Source organism: Puma concolor, chromosome F2 (genome assembly GCF_028749965.1).
Source record: "Puma concolor isolate L17-30 chromosome F2, mPumCon1.1.hap2, whole genome shotgun sequence".
Classification (NCBI taxonomy): Eukaryota; Metazoa; Chordata; class Mammalia; order Carnivora; family Felidae; genus Puma; species Puma concolor.
In genome coordinates this window covers 50,679,743-50,698,269 of record NC_141684.1, presented here as the reverse complement: position 1 = coordinate 50,698,269, position 18,527 = coordinate 50,679,743, and the positions used below count along the sequence as shown (strand labels likewise).

Below are 18,527 nucleotides of genomic sequence, written 5' to 3'. Positions count from 1 at the left end.
TAATTGTAACACTATATTGAATTTACAGCATATATATTGGGATATGTGTGACAAAAAACACAAAGTTGGGAGGAAATACAGCCATACTCGAGTTTATTTTGTCAGATTAATCTAAAGATGACTGATAAATTAAAATGCATATTGTAATTCCTACAACAGCCATTAAGAAAACTCAAATATTATTCCTGAAAAATCAGAGTAGGTTCCACTTCTGGAATGGCAGTGCAAGGAACTCTGTGGACCTGGTTTACAGCCACAGCTGGTGAAGAGTATTTTAAAACACCCATTTAAAGTCTGAAAATTTTCCTATGAGCATGCAGCAAATGAAACATTTCTTCAAGAAAATTTACTAAATCTCCATAAGAACAGCAAAAGCTTACAATAGATTCCTTAAAATGCCCAGTTTTTATCAAAAAAAAAAAAATACATAATAAGACATACAAAGAAATAGAAAAGTGGAACTGATACACAGTATAAAGGAAAAGTAGTTGCAAGGGGACCCAGATGTTAGTCTTAAAAAAGACTTCAAAGCAACCACCATATATTCAAAGGACTAAAGGAAACCATGCTTTAAAAGTAAAGTAAGGTATGTTAACAGTGCTCACCAATAGTGGATACACAGAAATATTTTTAAATTAACGATTTTACTATAGGGTCTCTACAGTGCATTTGAACTGGCAGAAGTATCTGTGAACTTTGAGGTTGATGGAGATTATGCAATCTGAAGAAGAGAAAAAACCTGAGGGAAAATAGGCAGAACCTCAGAAACATGGATTGCATGAAGTGCACCAACGTACAGTGAAGTACCAAAGGAGAGGGGAGAGACATGAGTGATCTATATAAATTCTAAATAAGATATATATAAAATATAACTAACCTATATATTAGAAGAAATAATGGTTCTAAGCTTGTCAAACTTTATGACAATCAGAAATTTATACCCCCAAGAAGCTAACTTCAAGTGGGAAAAGTTGATGACCGCCACTACCCAGAGTAAAAATATTAAAATTGAAAGAAATGTGAGGAGTCCACAAATATTTTCAAATTAAACAGCAACTTCTAAATCTATGAGTCAAATAAGAAATCACAAAGAAAAGGTGTGATAGAGAAATGGGCTCCATATTGACCCATGATCAGTGTATGTGGAGGCCAGGGCTGTGTGGGGAGGGGAGGTTTGCATAGATAAGATTCAAAGATCAGAGGTTTAAAAAATCATTTGGCTTTCTGAAGTATGGAGCCCAAGAAGGGCTGCCTATACTGTAACCTATCTCTGGATCCAAAATCTTTTTGCCCCCAGTTTTATCAAGATTAATTGACATGTAACATTCTGTAAGTTTAAGGTGTACAAAATTATGATAGGATGTATGTATATATTGTGAAATGATTACAATCAACTTAGCAACATCCATCGCCACACAGTACAATTTTTTTCTCATGATGAAAACTTTTTTTAAAGTTTTATTTATTTATAACTAATCTCTACACCCAATGTGGGGCTTGAACTCACAACCCCAATATCAAGAGTCACATGCTCCTTCAACTGAGCCAGCTAGGTGCCCTCTTGTGATGAGAACTTTTATGATATACTCTGAGCAACTTTCAAATACATAATATACAACTGTTACCTATAATCATGTACACTACATCCCCATAATTTATATATATTATAACTGGAAACTTATACCTTTTGACCACCTTAATCCAATTCCCCAACCCTGGGTCCAAAATCTTGATTTGAAAGTACCTCAACTTAAACTCACTAGTCTAGCTTATTTTAGCACATATAACACACCAAATTCCTAAAGTAAAGATATGCTGTCTTCAATACTCCTGATCTCCTACAAAGTGAAGATGTTAGGTATAGAGGTTCCAGTTTATTATTCTGAAGGGTAATTGGAAAATATACTCTACCTGCTCTCATCCTTTGGGATTCCAAAATGCTCACCCACATGGCCAGAGTGTTTAGGGGAATAGCAATTTATCTCCTCTATTTTATTAGAAAATAAGCAGTTGCTACCCTTCTTCGTTAAACCCTACTAATATTTAAAGATCATGAATGTAGTGGATGATGCAGTAATGTCCTTAGGTTGATCTCATCATTGCAAGTTCCAGTAAGTAAATCTGCAAAAATAGATGAATCCACATTTTATGGAGTAGGAGAATAACACTGCCAAAGTTGTGACTACTCATTGGGAAGATTGTCATCAAGAAGACTTGATATCCCATCTGATTTGTGATTTATGGGCTAGCAATACCACCACTAATGGTGGTCCCTAACTATCTTGTCTCTTTGTTTACTTCCTTTGGAGATATGAGATTGCTGCTCATGCCTAATTTAAGGCTTAAATCACAACGATCCAGGGAGACACAAGTTGCTGAACATATTAGTATAATTGACTTTTTTATAGATTAAGTGGGTGTGTGACCACCATTTTTGTCCAAGTGCCTGTTCGAGAATACATAACTTTGTTCTTTCAGAGTGCCTGGAGTCTAACTGTATTCTTTCCTTATGGTTCTGTCATACTGGTGTTTCCAACATTTATTACCACATCCTGGGGTGTAAATCACAGTGTGATCTGTTTCTCATCGGAAGCCCCTAGAGCCCCTTGTCCAATCTCTCACCCCATTGTCACTCCCTGAAAGAGGTGTTGAGTCAGGCACACAGCCACCTACAATCAAAACAATAGCAAGCATGCTTTCTTTGGTTTGATATACCTACTGAGAATGAATTTGGGGAGGATCAATCCATGGGGTCTTCTCTGAGACTCATCAAATCAGAATGTTCTTTTCCAAACATTCTTTTCCAAGAGGCTACTGTGCAATTTTCCAGCATGACTCCTACCAGGCTTTGGAAAGGCTAGAAGTAGTTACATCTGTTAGTTAATTGTTAATTATAACATCTGTAATTACACTAAATTTTGCATTATCTTCCTCCAAGAAGTGTACAAATTGCAGTCTTCTGATACAACAATCTAATTAAGCAGTACTTTATAAATGAAGTTGGATATTTTTTATTCCATAAAAGTCTTGGAATATACTTTTATTCAATCCTAAAGAGATGGTTGTTTTTACAACCTTGAAAATTTAAAGCCTAAATATCATAAGAATCTTTGAAATCTTTCCAGGATTTTTATTATTGTAGGGCAATATTGCCCATAGTAGATAATTATTTAACACTTAATGGGTGTAAGAATCCTCCTGTTCCCCAACCCACCTTGCCATAGGCTGCCCTTGTAGCTGCCACAGCTCTGAATGGATTACTTTATTTTTGTTAGCCAGTTTTTCACTTTCATCTCCATACTGCAGTACTTGGTAATGTAACTGTCTCACTTTTAGATTCTGTTTTCTTAGTATATGGATCATGGCGGGACACTGAGGATCTGTCTGTGCCACTTCTTCCCATTATTTTTAAATCTTTGAGGTGGAGAGGCTTCCTGATTGGCAGATATTTTCTTCTGAACAAAGTAGTGTAAACAACATTGGTGTCCACTTTTACAGTCCTGGGATGCCCTTTCTGCTCCCAGTGTTTACAATGCTGACATGCATCACCTACTATTTTGTAAATACTATTGAGCTTATGAAATCTTGCTCTGTGTTCTTGCTCTGTTTACTAATATAACCCACATAAATATTCTGAACTTTTAGAGCAAATTCTCCTTGATGCACAACTGGCTGAAGACTAGAAGGATACCCAGGGTGCAACGGCTGCAAATAGTAACCTCTTTGGTAGTGTATGCAGCCTGTTGATTGTATGGGACCTTGGAGACAGGCCTTTCCAGTGGACATTCATGTCTGACTTCATGCTATCTAGGCTCCAGACAGGTATGCAGGATATTTTGGAAAGCTCTAGGATGGTGGCCAGGGTCCACATCGACCAAGTCATCATGTCCATCCATACTAACCTGCAGAACAAGGCACATGTGACTGAGACCCTATGCAAGGCCAACTTCAAGTTCCCTAGCCACCAGAAGATCCACATTTCTAAGGAGTGAAGCTTTATTAAGTTTAATGTGGAAGAATTTGAAGGTATGGTGCTGAAAAGTGGCTCATCCCAGACGGGTGGGGGTCAAATACATCCCTAATCGTGGCCCCTTGGGACAAATGTTGGACGCTGCACTCATGAGAACTCAGCAGTGCCCCCTCCTTATTCATGTCCACCAATAAATTCTACTTCCTGTCAAAAAGAAAAAGAAAAAAAGACTAGAAGAGCAAAATGGTTTTCTTCCTGTCAACTAAAAGATAAATGTTTACTGGGGTGCCTGGTTGGTTCAGTTGGTTGGGCGGCTGACTTCAGCTCAGGTCATGATCTCGTGGTCTGTAGGTTTGAGCCCTGCATCAGGCTCTGTGCTGGCAGCTCAGAGCCTGGAGCCTGCTTCCAATTCTGTGTCTCCCCTGCTCGCTCTCTCTCTCTCTCTCTCTCTCTCTCTCAAATAATAAACATTAAAGAACTTTTTAAAAAAAGATAAATGTTTACCAAACTATAAGTGATTATGGTCACTAAATAAACTAATACACTTAAAAACCGGTATCACATAAGTTTTATGATCATGATTTTCATCACATTTTCACACCACACAAATTATTAGTTTCTTGTTAGCTTTTTATTTACTTTTAAAACTAACTTACTTTTAAAAATTACATCCCTTTATTAGCCACAATTTAAATAACATAAGTCACTAGTTTGATGTTCTGGTTATGTTTATTTAAAATTTTTCCTAATCCATATTAGTCATGCTAGTATTATAATGAAAAAGTTCTTCACCATGTACCAGCTACAATCATTCTGTGTGATACCAGTAGTATGTGCACCACACGTTGAAAAAGACAGATAAGTTATTGGATGGTCCACTGACTGATGAAAGATTCCCAAAAGTATTATTTTGACTTTTCCATTTTTTTCCATTTTACAAAGCATTTTTTTCTCAGAGATTCTAAAAGAACATATTATTTGATTTGGTAGTGTTCATGGCTAACATGACTTAGCTGGAAAATATTTGCTGATGAGTCTGAATTTCATTTTTGCTGAATAAATTATTTTTGTTAAAAATGGCATACATATAATTATGTAAGTGTGTATTTTTATAAATAAAACAGTTTGCAGTAGACGAAGATAGTATGCTGCATATTTTAAGGTTAGATAATTTTTGGGTACCTCTTGTCATATTGAAGGATTTGCTTATTTGTTTGTTTATTTAGAGTACTTTTATTTTTCATTCTAGGGAATAGGTGTCCTGGCATTGCACAAGGAATTGAACGATGTGGGGATCATTAGTGGTGAGAAATTATCTTTCGACAGCAACACTTTTGACTTGGAAAAGTCCCTCTTGGTGATAAATCCAAAAATTTTCAACACTCTTTTGACATGAGGTTTTAGTTGCCAAAGGGTCTGTATCTGAGGGTAAGATGTATAAGTTTTTGTCTTAATTGGGGCAACGTATTATAATCAAGAAGCCTTTATGTGATGGCTCGTTATTTGGACAAGCTGTCTTCTTAAGCTTTGGTAGTTTAGTGATAAGCATTTTTATCTTACTAAAACTTCAAAGAAATGGTATTATCAACCATGTTTCCAAGGAAGAGGGTTGCTAAGCAACTTGATTTTTCAGGAAGGTATAAATGACATTCAGTTTCAGTAAATGTTTGACCCTATTTGCCTTCCCTTTTTATCTACAAGAGCAGTTAGAGGACTGTTAATGTATAATAGAAGTTTGCAGTGTATACTAGTTGAATTATACTTTGTTATAACAAACTTGGATCTCTTATTCTTATATTTGAACATGTATGGTTGAAATTCAGACCCCACATATCAGATCATAAGCATTAACTTTTTTAGAAGTCTTTATTTTTTAAATTTTTTTTCTTAAAAAATTTTTTTAATGTTTATTTTTGAGAGAGAGTGAGAGACAGAGTGTGAGCAGGGGAGGGGGAGAGAGAGAGGGAGACACAGAATCTGAAGCAGGCTCCAGGCTCTGAGCAGCCAGCATAGAGCTCACGTGGGGCTCAAACCCACAGACTGATCTGAGCTGAAGTCGACGCTTAACCAACTGAACCACCCAGGCACCCTGAGAGTTAGAATTCTTAATACCACTCTTCAAGGAGCTTTGGAGGCAATTCTTTTTGTTTCTTTTAATGTCATCCCATATTTTTGATACATGTGCTCTTTCTGTAAACTGCCTTGCTAGAGCAGTATGGTAGAATACAAGTCACCATATAAAATTTAAATTCTCTCAAATCTGTGTGAATTCTATTTCTCTATATGTTTAAATGTACTTGGCATTTCTTGTTTCTACTTATAGGGCACAAGCTTGTGAAGACAAGGTCTTTACATTACTTATCCTATTTTGTAACATGCAGGTTTTAGATGGACAAAGAATATGTTTATCATAATGAGGGGATTAATAATCCTTGAAACATATTTTTTAACTAAATTTGTTGTTTTCTGGAAGTATTGTTTTGTTTGTTTGCTTATTTTACCTAGAAAATACAGAAGATAGATGTTTGTGTGTTGCAAAGTTTGGAAAGGAAAAATAAGAAGCCAAATTTTATTCTTACTAACTCAGAACGGATTAAGTAAGGGAGAAATAAAGCTGATGAAGGCAGCCTTTCAATGGAAGTTTGTTACTTTCCAGGAGACCTGAGAGTTGGAAGTTATAACCAATCATGACCACTAAATAGGCTCATGCATTTAAAAATCAGTATGCCATCACCAGTGACCAGAATAAAATTTGCTTGAGGGATGGGACTCCTGGTCTTGAGGTTATGTGTTTGACCCCACACTGGGTGTAGAGATTACTTAAAAATAAAAAATCTTTGGGGCGCCTGGATGGCTCAGTCAGTTAAGCCTCTAACTTGGACTCAGGTCATAATCTCACAGTTAGTGAGTTCGAGCCCCATGTTGGGCTCTGCGCTGACAGCTCAGAGCCTGGAGCCTGCTTTGGATTCTGTGTCCCCGTCTTTCTCTGCCTTTTCCCAGCTCGTGTTCTGTCTCTCTCTCAATAATAAATAAACATTAAATTAAAAAAATTTTTTTTAAATAAAAAAAAATCTTTAAAAAATTTAAAACTTGGTTTGATTTTCTTAAATATTTAACTACCATATTATGACACAATTCTGCACATTTGGGTTTTTTTTTCTCCTTTTTTTTTTTTTTTTAAAGATTTTATTTTTTAGGTAATCTCTATACCCGACAGGGGGCTCAAACTCATAACCCTGAGATCAAGAGTTGTATGTTCTATCGACTGAGCCAACCAGGCACCTCTCTTAATGATTATTTGTATTTTGATTTTTTAACTTCATGTTTCTTAAAGTTTCATTAGCAGAAATTTCAAAAAAATAAGAAGACTTTTGTATTATCAGCCTTTGATTTTTAGCTGTTTTTAGGGAAAAGGATAATTTCATTATTTTTTATGGTGTTATTCATTTTTTCACAAAGTGTATTTCACCAGGTGTGTGAGAATTACCTGAAACCAAAACCTGCAGATCTCCAAGTCGAATTCTCGTATCAATACTGATTTCATCTCTGAGGTTTGGATCCAACAGTCTGCATTTTTAACAAATACCAAAGATGATTTTTCTCAGTAAAGTTTGGGAACAAGTGGTATAAGTGAATTTTAGCTTCTCTAACAGATGTAACATTTTGAAGACTAATTGAAATGGCTAATTTGTGAATATTTTCTAGTTGAACCCCAGCTAATTTAAACAAAGGAAAAATTTACTGTGAAAAATACAAAAGCACTGCAAAATAAATTTCAAGTTGTTGCAGGATTTTTTTTTTTTTTCACCTCAATACCCGGGGTTCGTTGTCTCTCCTCTTTGAAGAATGAAGAGGTGGACACAAAATAAGCAACATGCAAAAGTTTATTAGAGTATAAGATCAGAAAGTAAGAGTAGTAGGAAGTCTCTTTTTACAGAGAGGGGACATTCAAAGTGAATGACCAAAGACTATAGGCAAGGGTCTTGTTTTATAAGGTTCTGGTCAACCTCCTTCCCTTCCCACTTGTTCCTTCTCAGGTTCCTTCTCCCTTATTGGCTGGACAATTCTAGGTGCTGGGTTGTCCATTACTGATTGACTTGTTTCCATTCTATGAGGGGTGGTCTATGGCCATATCATTCCTTGTGGGTCGTATGTTTCATGGTCTACTACTTATTTTCAGTTAGGTCTTTTGTCAAATTCCTGAGGGAAGCCTGAAGGGGAGTAAGTGTGGTCTGTTACTTTCTTAAGAGGAACCTTAAGCGTGAGGGGGTTTGCTGTGGTCCGACACTCCCAGCATTGTTCCAAAATATGTGTTTTTCCCCACCCAGGGACCTCAGGTCCTAATTATTTCCCTCTCTGCCTGTTTTATCCTATTTTTTCCTATCATAAAGTGACTTATTAGCATCATTAACAGTATAATAATTGCTTTTTAAAAAACCTTTAAAAACTGAAATAAAAACACACAATTTTCAAAATTACCAAAATAGCTTTTATGAAGTGATACTCCATGCTATGGAATGAATTGTGTCTTCCCCAAATTCGTATGTTAAAGCCTGAATCCCCAGTATGATGGTATTTGAGGAGGGAGACTTTGGAAGGTATTAGGTTTAGATGAGGTCATGATAGTAGGGCCCTCAGGATGGAATTAGGGTTCTTGTAAGAGACATTAGAGATCTTTCTAGCTCTTTTTGTCTCTGCCTTGTGAGGACATGGAGAGAAAGTCTGTAAGCCAGTAAGAGAGCTCTCACTAGAACCTGACCATGTTGTCACCTTGATCTTGAACTTCCCAGGCTTCAGAACTGTGAGAATTACTACACTATGTTATGGCACCCTTAGCTGACTAAAGCACAACATAAATGTAAGGGTTTTTTTAATTACAATAATTTTGTTTGTTATCAATTCCCATCCCAGCATCTATGGCAGAATGTTCCCTCTTCAAATTAAAAGTAAAACCTTCTTAGTAACCACTATAGTGTTTAATTCTATTAATAAAATCAATTTGCAAAATTTGTCTTTGATTTTGCTAATGCCAAATCCACAGGAAAAGCTGTTTTCAGATAAATTGTTCAACTTTTTTTAGTTGCAGTTTTCATGTTTTACTTCAGATTTTTAATTTCACATTTTGCTTATAGATTTCTTGGATTTTTGGCTTAAAATGAAGACTATCTGGTTATTAATAAAGCTCTGTACCTATGGGGGTGCCTGGGTGGCTCAGTTGGTTAAGCGTCAGACTTCAGCTCAGGTCACGATCTCACAGTCCGTGAGTTTGAGCCCCGAGTTGGGCCCTGTGCTGACAGCTCAGAGCCTGGAGTCTGCTTCTGATTCTGTGTCTCCCTCTCTCTCTGCCCCTCCCCCGCTCATGCTCTGTCTCTCTCACTCTCAAAAATGAATAAATGTTAAAAAAATAAAGCTCTGTGGCACAAAAACAGACACATAGACCAATGGAATAGAATAGAAACCCCAGAACTAGACCCACAAACGTATGGCCAACTCATCTTTGACAAAGCAGGAAAGAACATCCAATGGAAAAAAGACAGTCTCTTTAACAAATGGTGCTGGGAGAACTGGACAGCAACATGCAGAAGGTTGAAACTAGACCACTTTCTCACACCATTCACAAAAATAAACTCAAAATGGATAAAGGACCTGAATGTGAGACAGGAAACCATCAAAACCTTAGAGGAGAAAGCAGGAAAAGACCTCTCTGACCTCAGCCGTAGCAATCTCTTACTCGACACATCCCCAAAGGCAAGGGAATTAAAAGCAAAAGTGAATTACTGGGACCTCATCAAGATAAAAAGCTTCTGCACAGCAAAGGAAACAACCAACAAAACTAAAAGGCAACCAACGGAATGGGAAAAGATATTTGCAAATGACATATCGGACAAAGGGCTAGTATCCAAAATCTATAAAGAGCTCACCAAACTCCACACCCGAAAAGCAAATAACCCAGTGAAGAAATGGGCAGAAAACATGAATAGACACTTCTCTAAAGAAGACATCCGGATGGCCAACAGGCACATGAAAAGATGTTCAGCGTCGCTCCTTATCAGGGAAATACAAATCAAAACCACACTCAGGTATCACCTCACGCCAGTCAGAGTGGCCAAAATGAACACATCAGGAGACTATAGATGCTGGAGAGGATGTGGAGAAACGGGAACCCTCTTGCACTGTTGGTGGGAATGCAAATTGGTGCAGCCGCTCTGGAAAGCAGTGTGGAGGTTCCTCAGAAAATTAAAAATAGACCTACCCTATGACCCAGCAATAGCACTGCTAGGAATTTATCCAAGGGACACAGGAGTACTGATGCATAGGGGCACTTGTACCCCAATGTTCATAGCAGCACTCTCAACAATAGCCAAATTATGGAAAGAGCCTAAATGTCCATCAACGGATGAATGGATAAAGAAATTGTGGTTTATATACACAATGGAGTACTACGTGGCAATGAGAAAAAATGAAATATGGCCTTTTGTAGCAACATGGATGGAACTGGAGAGTGTGATGCTAAGTGAAATAAGCCATACAGAGAAAGACAGATACCATATGGTTTCACTCTTATGTGGATCCTGAGAAACTTAAGAGAAACCCATGGGGGAGGGGAACAAAAAAAAAAAAAAAAGAGGTTAGAGTGGGAGAGAGCCAAAGCATAAGAGACTGTTGAGAACTGAGAACAAACTAAGGGTTGATGGGGGGTGGGAGGGAGGAGAGGGTGGGTGATGGGTATTGAGGAGGGCACCTTTTGGGATGAGCACTGGGTGTTGTATGGAAACCAATTTGACAATAAATTTCATATATAAATAAAAAAAATTAAAAAAAATAAAGCTCTGTACCTATGAAAAGGAAACAAATTTTTTATTATAAATGGTCTGTATAGTTTTACTTGTTAATGTTGCTGTCTGAATATTTCACTTCATTTTAGTGAGCCGCTTTTGCTAGCTTATTGTTATTTTGAATTAAGTAAAATCTTGCATGAAGCTTTCTTAATTATTGTCATATAGAATTTCCATTCACCTAGTATATATTGAGCATTTATTCCAAGTGTGAAAAAAAAACTCATTTAAAATTTAGACCTGATTCTCAAAAATGTGTAATCGAATGACAAAGATTTATTTATTTATTTTTTTTTTTTTTACTCAGAACTGTGTGCCATCTCATTTACCATAAATGGTTTGGGCTATCACCGTAGCACACAAACTTATGAGCGCCAAGTAGTCTAAGTAACACAGTATATGATTCTGATAAGGCATTAAGAACACTGTTCTAAATGCAGGAGATCTGGGGTCTAGTTGTGAGTCTGGCAATTCACTGCCTCCCTGACTACACTTCAGTTTCTCTGTTTACAAAGTTGATTGCTGATTGTGGGACCCAAGGAATTTAACAAAAATCCCCTACCCTTGGACAAGCAGAGCAAGACTAACTCCATTTTGTGCTACACCTACCATCTCATGTATAACCCCCACATGACCTGCTTATTGCTTAAGACACTCCCTCACCCTAGTCAAGCCGCTGAGCACACCCTTACTGGAAACCGGCTCCTATAGGAAGGCAGAACCCCTAACCGCCAAAGAATGTAAACCCCGCCTTTTGCCCGCCAAACTTGCGTGCCAATTCTGACCAGAGTGATAGGCTAGTTCAAATGGTTACTATAGGGTAAGTTGTAATTCAATTGGCCACCTGCATGTGGACTGACATGACTATGCAACTTTCTGTGTGTGTTACAATCTCATTGGCCACTGGCCCCTATAAAACTGCTACACCTCTTAACCTAGGGGTCCAACTCCCTGCTCTGCTGTGCCGGTTATACTTGGGCCCAAGCTCGAGCTTGCAAATAAACCCTGGAGCATTTGCATGGGTATTGGCACCTTGGTGGTCTGTTGGATTCGAAATTGGGGGTATTACACTGATGAGGACAAAACCCTAACTCCAGGATTTTGCTTTTCCTGCGTTACAAATCTAAAAGGACGATCTATTGAATAAAACTCAGCACTTGGTCCGAGTCACTGAAATGTTTGCAAAGGACTTTAAAGCTCGGCAAGCGCGCTCAGCAGATAATACCCAAAGACCATAAGGGACCCAAAGCCGATCTCCCGCGGCTCTACAAATGGAGAAACCAACCACCTTCACAGCTCAGGAGCTAATGGCCACTGGGCATAGTGATTTTCTGCCGCAGAGAAGTCCTTGCTTTCTCCTGAGCTGGCTGCGGGAAGTCGTCCTTCCTCGAGGCAGCTCACCAACCGTAGGGAGGCGAGTGTGAAACACAGTAGCTACGCTCCCCCTCCTCCCGGCGCGCTCCTCCTTGCCACAGAAAAATGCGTTTCCAGGCAACCGCGGGCCGCGACGTCACTTCCTGCCATTTAAACTCGGGTCCCCACCCCTCGCTGCCCCTTCTCTGCGCTTCCACTCCCCCTCCCCTCGGTCGTGGGCTCCATTCACGCTTCCAGGGGCTTGGGGAGGGGGCGGAGGCCCCGCGCGCCAGCCGCCCCGAGTTCGGTGGGCGCCGCGCGCGCACCTGTTGTTTGCAGGCGCCCGCGCCCCTCCGCCCTGCTCTCGGCCGGCGGCGGCTGGAGCGGCCGCTGCACAGCGGGCCCGGCAGGTGGCCGCGGGCGGGGACGCACGAGCGGCCGCACCGCCGCGGCGTGGGGACGCGATGGCGGCGGCGGAGCCCGCGAGCTCGGGCCAGCAGGCGCCGCAGGGGCAGGGCCAGGGCCAGCGGCCGCAGCCACAGCCTTCCCAGGCGCAGCCTCCGCAGCAGCCGCCACCGCCGCAGCTCGGGGGCGGCGGGGGCGGCAGCAGCAGGCACGAGAAGAGCCTGGGGCTGCTCACCACCAAGTTCGTGTCGCTGCTGCAGGAGGCCAAGGACGGCGTCCTGGATCTCAAAGCGGTGAGCGCGGGAGGCGGGGATGGGGGCGGACTAAGCTGCCCGCGGCCCCCAGAGAAGCCCACCCCCTTGAAGCGCGGGGTCTGGCGGCGCGGTGTGGGCGCGCCCCGCGGGGACCGGGCGACCCCTCCCCCCCCCCCCCCCCAGAGCCAGGGCCATGTGGCCGGTACCCAGGCCCACGACTCCAGGATGGGGGAGGGACGAGGGACCGGGTGGCCCCGACCGGCCGCACGACCAATGGGGCCCGGCGCAGCGCCGGGCTCTCGACAAAGCCCAGTACCTGGAGCGCGCCCGCGTGGCTTCTGCTGGCGCAGGAACGCGAGGGCGCCCGAGTGTCCTAGCTGCTCCGCGTCCACCTGTGGCAGAGGCGCAGGGGGGACCCTGGCACTCTGCCTGGAGACACCTGGGGATTGATTTTGCTGTTGGGAATTGATGGTTTTCATAGGCTATTCTACTTGAGACGGTGTTCCCGTTGTTCAAAACAAAACAACCCGATTTTGCGGATGAAAGAAAAAAAAAAAAAGAACTTTACACACTCATTCCGCGTTGAAATAATAATAGTAATAAAGAAAAAAACCCTCTTCCTTGTACACTTCTTTTCATCATCCTGATGGGGGGGGGGTATTTGATTTTAACTTAATTTGATATATGGTACAGATTTCTAAAAGTGAGATATGCCATCACACAAAAAGGGGATGTTTTATAGCTTTCCCTCAAAGAGGGGGAAGCGCTCAGTAAGCTCTCCTGTTTCTTGAGAATGTGTGCTTCCGTCGTGGACTACAGTTCACATTTTTCAAACAACAACATGCATCGAAAGCTGTTGGGTTAAACAAAATGACTTAACCGTTCCAAGCAGGATTTGGAAGGATTCCACAACGCTGAGGAGCAGGAGACTGTGATTACTTGAATTAAAATTCAACCAGTGCCCCAAGTTTAAGTAAGAAGGAAAGCTTTGAAAACAGAAATTACTAATGAGTTGTTACTCACTGCAGACATCTCCTAGCCATGTCCCTGATATCTGAAATCTGATTTTACACTGATGATTGGTCCCAACAGCCAGAGGAGTGCAGGAGGGACCACCTCACCTGGCTTGAAAGAGTGACAGAGACTATCAAGGCTGTGCCTAGAGCAAGAGAAGGGGCATCTGAAAGAGAGCATTTTATAGTACTTCCTGAAGGTAGAGAGGAAGGAAGACCCAAGGGCCTTCCCGACTGTAGCCCAGAGGGTGCTTGCTGTTTTGTCTGAGAATGCCCATTTCTTTCCCTGAGCACAGTAGGTGTTCCTTAAGCGATCGTGGAATTGAATTATTCGGATTCCAATGAGGCATGGTAGGTGCGTTTTGCATCTGGGGAAGTAGTTTCTGCTATCTTCTTTTTTGAAGTGTTATTGCTGGAATTTCCCCCCAACTCTGGAAATTCCTTGTTTTTTCTATAGCCTCTTCCTCCCTTGCTTCCTCCCTGAAAGTACTTTATGGCATATATAGTATTTAGATTGTCAAGAACTAAAATGGATTTGGTTTAAAGGATTTCAAAGGAAGCCATGAGGTCATCAGAGTGCCAGACGTGCTACAAAACACGGCTTGTAAACTATCGTTCAAAATCTAGACATTCAGTTGTATCCTGAATTTACTGTGTAAATGGACTGTGCTTTCAGTAGAGGGAATCAGGGAACTTTGGGGTTTTCCAGATACAGCTGCACTCTGAGGGTTTAACTTTGAGGACTTTCTTTCTTTCTTTCATTTTATTTTTTTTTTAACATTTATTATTGAGAGACAGAGAGACACAGAGCGTGAGCAGGGGAGGGGCAGAAAGAGGGGGAGACACAGAATCTGAGTTAGTCTTCAGGCTCTGAGCTGTCACCACAGAGCCCCACTTGGGGCTCGACTCGGGGCTCGACTGGGGGCTCGACACGGGGCTCGACTGGGGGCTCGACACGGGGCTCCACACGGGGCTCCACACGGGGCTTCACACGGGGCTCGACATGGGGCTTGAACTCACAGACTGCGAGATCGTGACCTGAGCCGAAGTCAGTCGCTCAACCAACTTAGCCACCCAGGCACCCCAAACTTTGAGGGCTTCTTTCTCAACTCACCTGGCAAAATGATGGAACTTTGCATTTCTTGCTTTTAAATTCTTAAGACTTCCTCCTGTTTGATCTATGGCCATTGCATTGTTCTCCAGAAGTCACAGGAACAGTGAGTAGAGAGTGGAGTTTAACAGTTCATAACAACATTGTTTCATTCATCCTGGAACTTTCCTTAAAAGTTTCAAAAGTTTTTGCAGTTACGTTTTGTCTCTTTATATCAGTGATTTTTTTTTTTTTTTTTACTCCGAAGGTACACTTTGAGTATCATTCTTTTTCACATATACATGAAAAATATACATACTTCATTTATTTACGTATATTTTTTCAATTATTTTCATGTATGTGTAAAATCTTACTCATGTAAAAATCTTGCAGTGAAATCTTTCCAGTGATGCTTCTTACTGTGAACCATGACATACATTATTGAAAAATAACATAATGCTCCATCTTGGTGATGCATTTCTTCTTCATAACATAACTAATTGAGAACGTAGACCAATAAAGCAAATAAATTCTAATAAAGCTGTTCAAGTATAATTTAACAATTAGAAGGGATTAGAAACACCTCGAAAGTGTTTTGAGAAACTTAATCATATCTCCTTCCCACACCACATAGTCTTGTTTATAAAAGTGGGTACAGTAGTCACATCTCTTTATTCCAGTGAGATGACACATTACCTCATGCTCCTCAAGCTTTATCTGGTTTGCCAGCTTATGCTGTTAATAGCTACCATTTATTGAGAGTTTGTTCCAGGCTTTTTACAGATCTTAACTAATTTTATCATCTTAACAACTTGGAAACTTGAGCCTAACTAATGCCCCCATTTCACAGGTGAGAAAACTGACATGTTAAGTAGCTTGCCCAATATCATGAAGCAGAAAGTGACAGAGCTGAGATTTGAACGTAGACCGTTTTTCTTACTATGCTATAATTCCTTTTAGTATTCCTTAAAACAAAACAAAAAATTTCTCATTTAAGTTTTTCATCTGTGTAAGAACATGGAATATTTCTTGTAATGAAACATGAGTTTTTGCATGATTATTTTTATCCCTCTACCCATGACAGAAGAGAGAGGTATTGAGCTATCACTTGAAAAATGAGGGTATTGATGGTAAATTCCACGTTATTTTACAAATTAAATTAGGGTTCTACTTTTCCAGAAGTAAGAATTTAAAGAACTGTTAAGATAAGTCAGAACTGTCTGTGTATTGTTTTGGAAACTCCTGTTAAGTATAATTTCTATCTGAGTTTCTTTACTTGCCATTTTGGGACCATCTTGAACTTTTTAAAGCATGATTAAGATGGCTTATCTCTGATAATTATGTTACAAATTGACTGCATGGTACCTAGGTTAAAATGATAAAGTATTTACGATGTTTCTTATCTCACAGGTCCCTGACTCATACCCATTTATGATTAGCTAATTAATATATGCCCTGGATGAAATAAATAATTTAACGTAACGTCTTACTTTGTGGCATAAAGCAAAGATTTGGTGTCACAGAATAAAGACAGAATTAGCCTGGGGAAAGATATATTAGTAGTACAGCCAGAACTTTAGTGCATGCTTAAAAATTCTCAGGACAGGTTCACTTCTAAGTGTATAGCCCAAAGATTTGGAAAGCAGGTCTTAAACAGATACTTCTGTACCCCGTGTTCATAGCAGCATTATTCATAATAGCCGAAAGATAGAAGCAGTGCAAATGTCTATCAACAGATGAATAAACAAACAAAATGTGATATGTACACACAATGGAAGATTATTCAGCCTTCAAAAAGAAGGAAATTCCCAAACATGCTACAACATAGATGAACCTTGAAGGCATGCCAGTTACAAAAAGGTAAATACTGGGGCGCCTGGGTGGCGCAGTCGGTTAAGCGTCCGACTTCAGCCAGGTCACGATCTCGCGGTCCGGGAGTTCGAGCCCCGCGTCAGGCTCTGGGCTGATGGCTCAGAGCCTGGAGCCTGTTTCCGATTCTGTGTCTCCCTCTCTCTCTGTCCCTCCCCCGTTCATGCTCTGTCTCTCTCTGTCCCAAAAATAAATAAATGTTGAAAAAAAAAAAAAGGTAAATACTGTGTAATTCCTCTTATATGAAGTAACTAGAGTGGTCAAGTTCTTAGAGACAGAAAATAAAAGATTGCCAGGACCTAGGAGGAAGGGGAGAGAGGGAAGTTTCATGCGTCAACACATTATGGGCTGAACTGTGTTCTCAAAATCCATATGATGAAGCCCTAATTCTCATACCTCAGAATGTGACTGTATTTGGAGATAGGGCCTTTAAAGAGATGATGAAGTTAAAATGAAGTCATTGGGATGGGGCCTAATCCGATCAGAATGGTGTTCTTAGAAGAAAGGAAATTTGGACACACAGATGCCAGGATGCATGTCCACAGAGGGAAGCCTGTGAAAGGACACGATGAGAAGGTGACCATCTGCCAAGAAGAGAGGCTTCATGAGAAACCAAACTTGCCAACAACTTGATCCTGCGCTTCTAGCCTCCAAAAGTGTCAGAAAATAAATTTCTGTTGTTTAAGCCACCCGGTCTGCAGTCCTTTGTTAACGGCAGCCCCAGCAAACTAATGCTATGGATTTGGAGTTTGTCGGATGAGAAGAGTAGTGGGGTCTGGTTGCACATCAGTGTGAATATACTTAAAACTACTGAACTGCACACTTAAAACTGGTTAAGGTGGTAAATTTTATACCACGTGTATTTTACCAGAATTAAAAAAAAAAACATATAAAACAACAGCGATACTACGACATCCCTACTAGAATGGCAAAATAACACAAAACACTGAATACTGGTGTGAATGTGGGACAACAGGAACTCTCATTACTGGTGGGAATGTAAATGGTACAGACCCCTTGGAAGACCATTTGGCAGTTTTTAGGAAGCTGAACATAATCTTCCCATGCGATTCAGTAATCACACTACTTGGCATTTACCCAAATGAGTTGGAAACGTGGGTCTGCCTGCATATGGATGTAGATACCAGGTTTCTTTATAATTGCCCAAACTTGGAAGTAACCAAGATGTCCTTTGGTAGGTGAATGGATAAATAAACTGGCATGTTCCGACAAAGAAATACTATTCAGTGTTTTTTGTTTGTTTGTTTTGTTTTTTTAAAAAAAGCTATCAAGCCATGAAAAGACATGGGAGAACTTTAAATGTATATTACTTAGTGAGAGAAGCTGATATGAAAAGGCCACATACTATAAAATTCCAACTTTATAGCTTTCTGGAAAAGGCAAAACTATGGAGACAGGGAGAGATCAGTAGTTGCTGGAAGTTCTCGAGAGGGCAGAGCACAAGAGAATGTTTGGGGCAATGAAACCACTGTGTATGACACTGTAATGGTGGGTATATGTCATTACATATTTGTTAAAACCCACAGAACGTATAACACCAAGAATGAACCCTAATGTAAACTCTGGACTTTGAGTGATATGACATGTCAATGTAGACTCATCATTTTATCTTTTCATTTTTTCAACGTTTATTCATTTTTGAGAGACAGAGGCAGAGCATGAGTGGGGGATGAGCAGAGAGAGAGGGAGACACAGAATCTGAAGCAGGTTCCAGGC

General features: G+C 40.4%; 1 protein-coding gene, 1 long non-coding RNA gene and 1 pseudogene across 3 annotated transcripts in view; all 3 read left to right on the top strand.

The window, feature by feature from the left end:
* The first annotated feature begins 3,660 nt into the window (after positions 1-3,660).
* Positions 3,661-3,771, top strand: LOC112859797 (small nucleolar RNA SNORA70; annotated as a pseudogene).
* Positions 3,772-12,344: 8,573 nt separating this feature from the next.
* The window catches only part of E2F5 (E2F transcription factor 5), a 28,771-nt gene continuing 22,588 nt past the window's right edge, over positions 12,345-18,527 (top strand). Inside the window, exon 1 of one of the 2 annotated variants that reach the window (XM_086695737.1) lies at positions 12,345-12,857. In XM_086695737.1, coding sequence (XP_086551863.1) covers positions 12,624-12,857 — 234 coding nt within the window. In that variant the 5' untranslated portion in view covers positions 12,345-12,623. The remainder of the gene's footprint in view (positions 12,858-18,527) is intronic. The other variant, XM_086695735.1, reaches the window with a different exon arrangement.
* Positions 12,870-17,479, top strand: LOC147572012 (uncharacterized). Its single transcript, XR_015246873.1, has 2 exons — positions 12,870-16,781; positions 17,008-17,479. It is a non-coding gene; the product is annotated as an uncharacterized LOC147572012 (long non-coding RNA).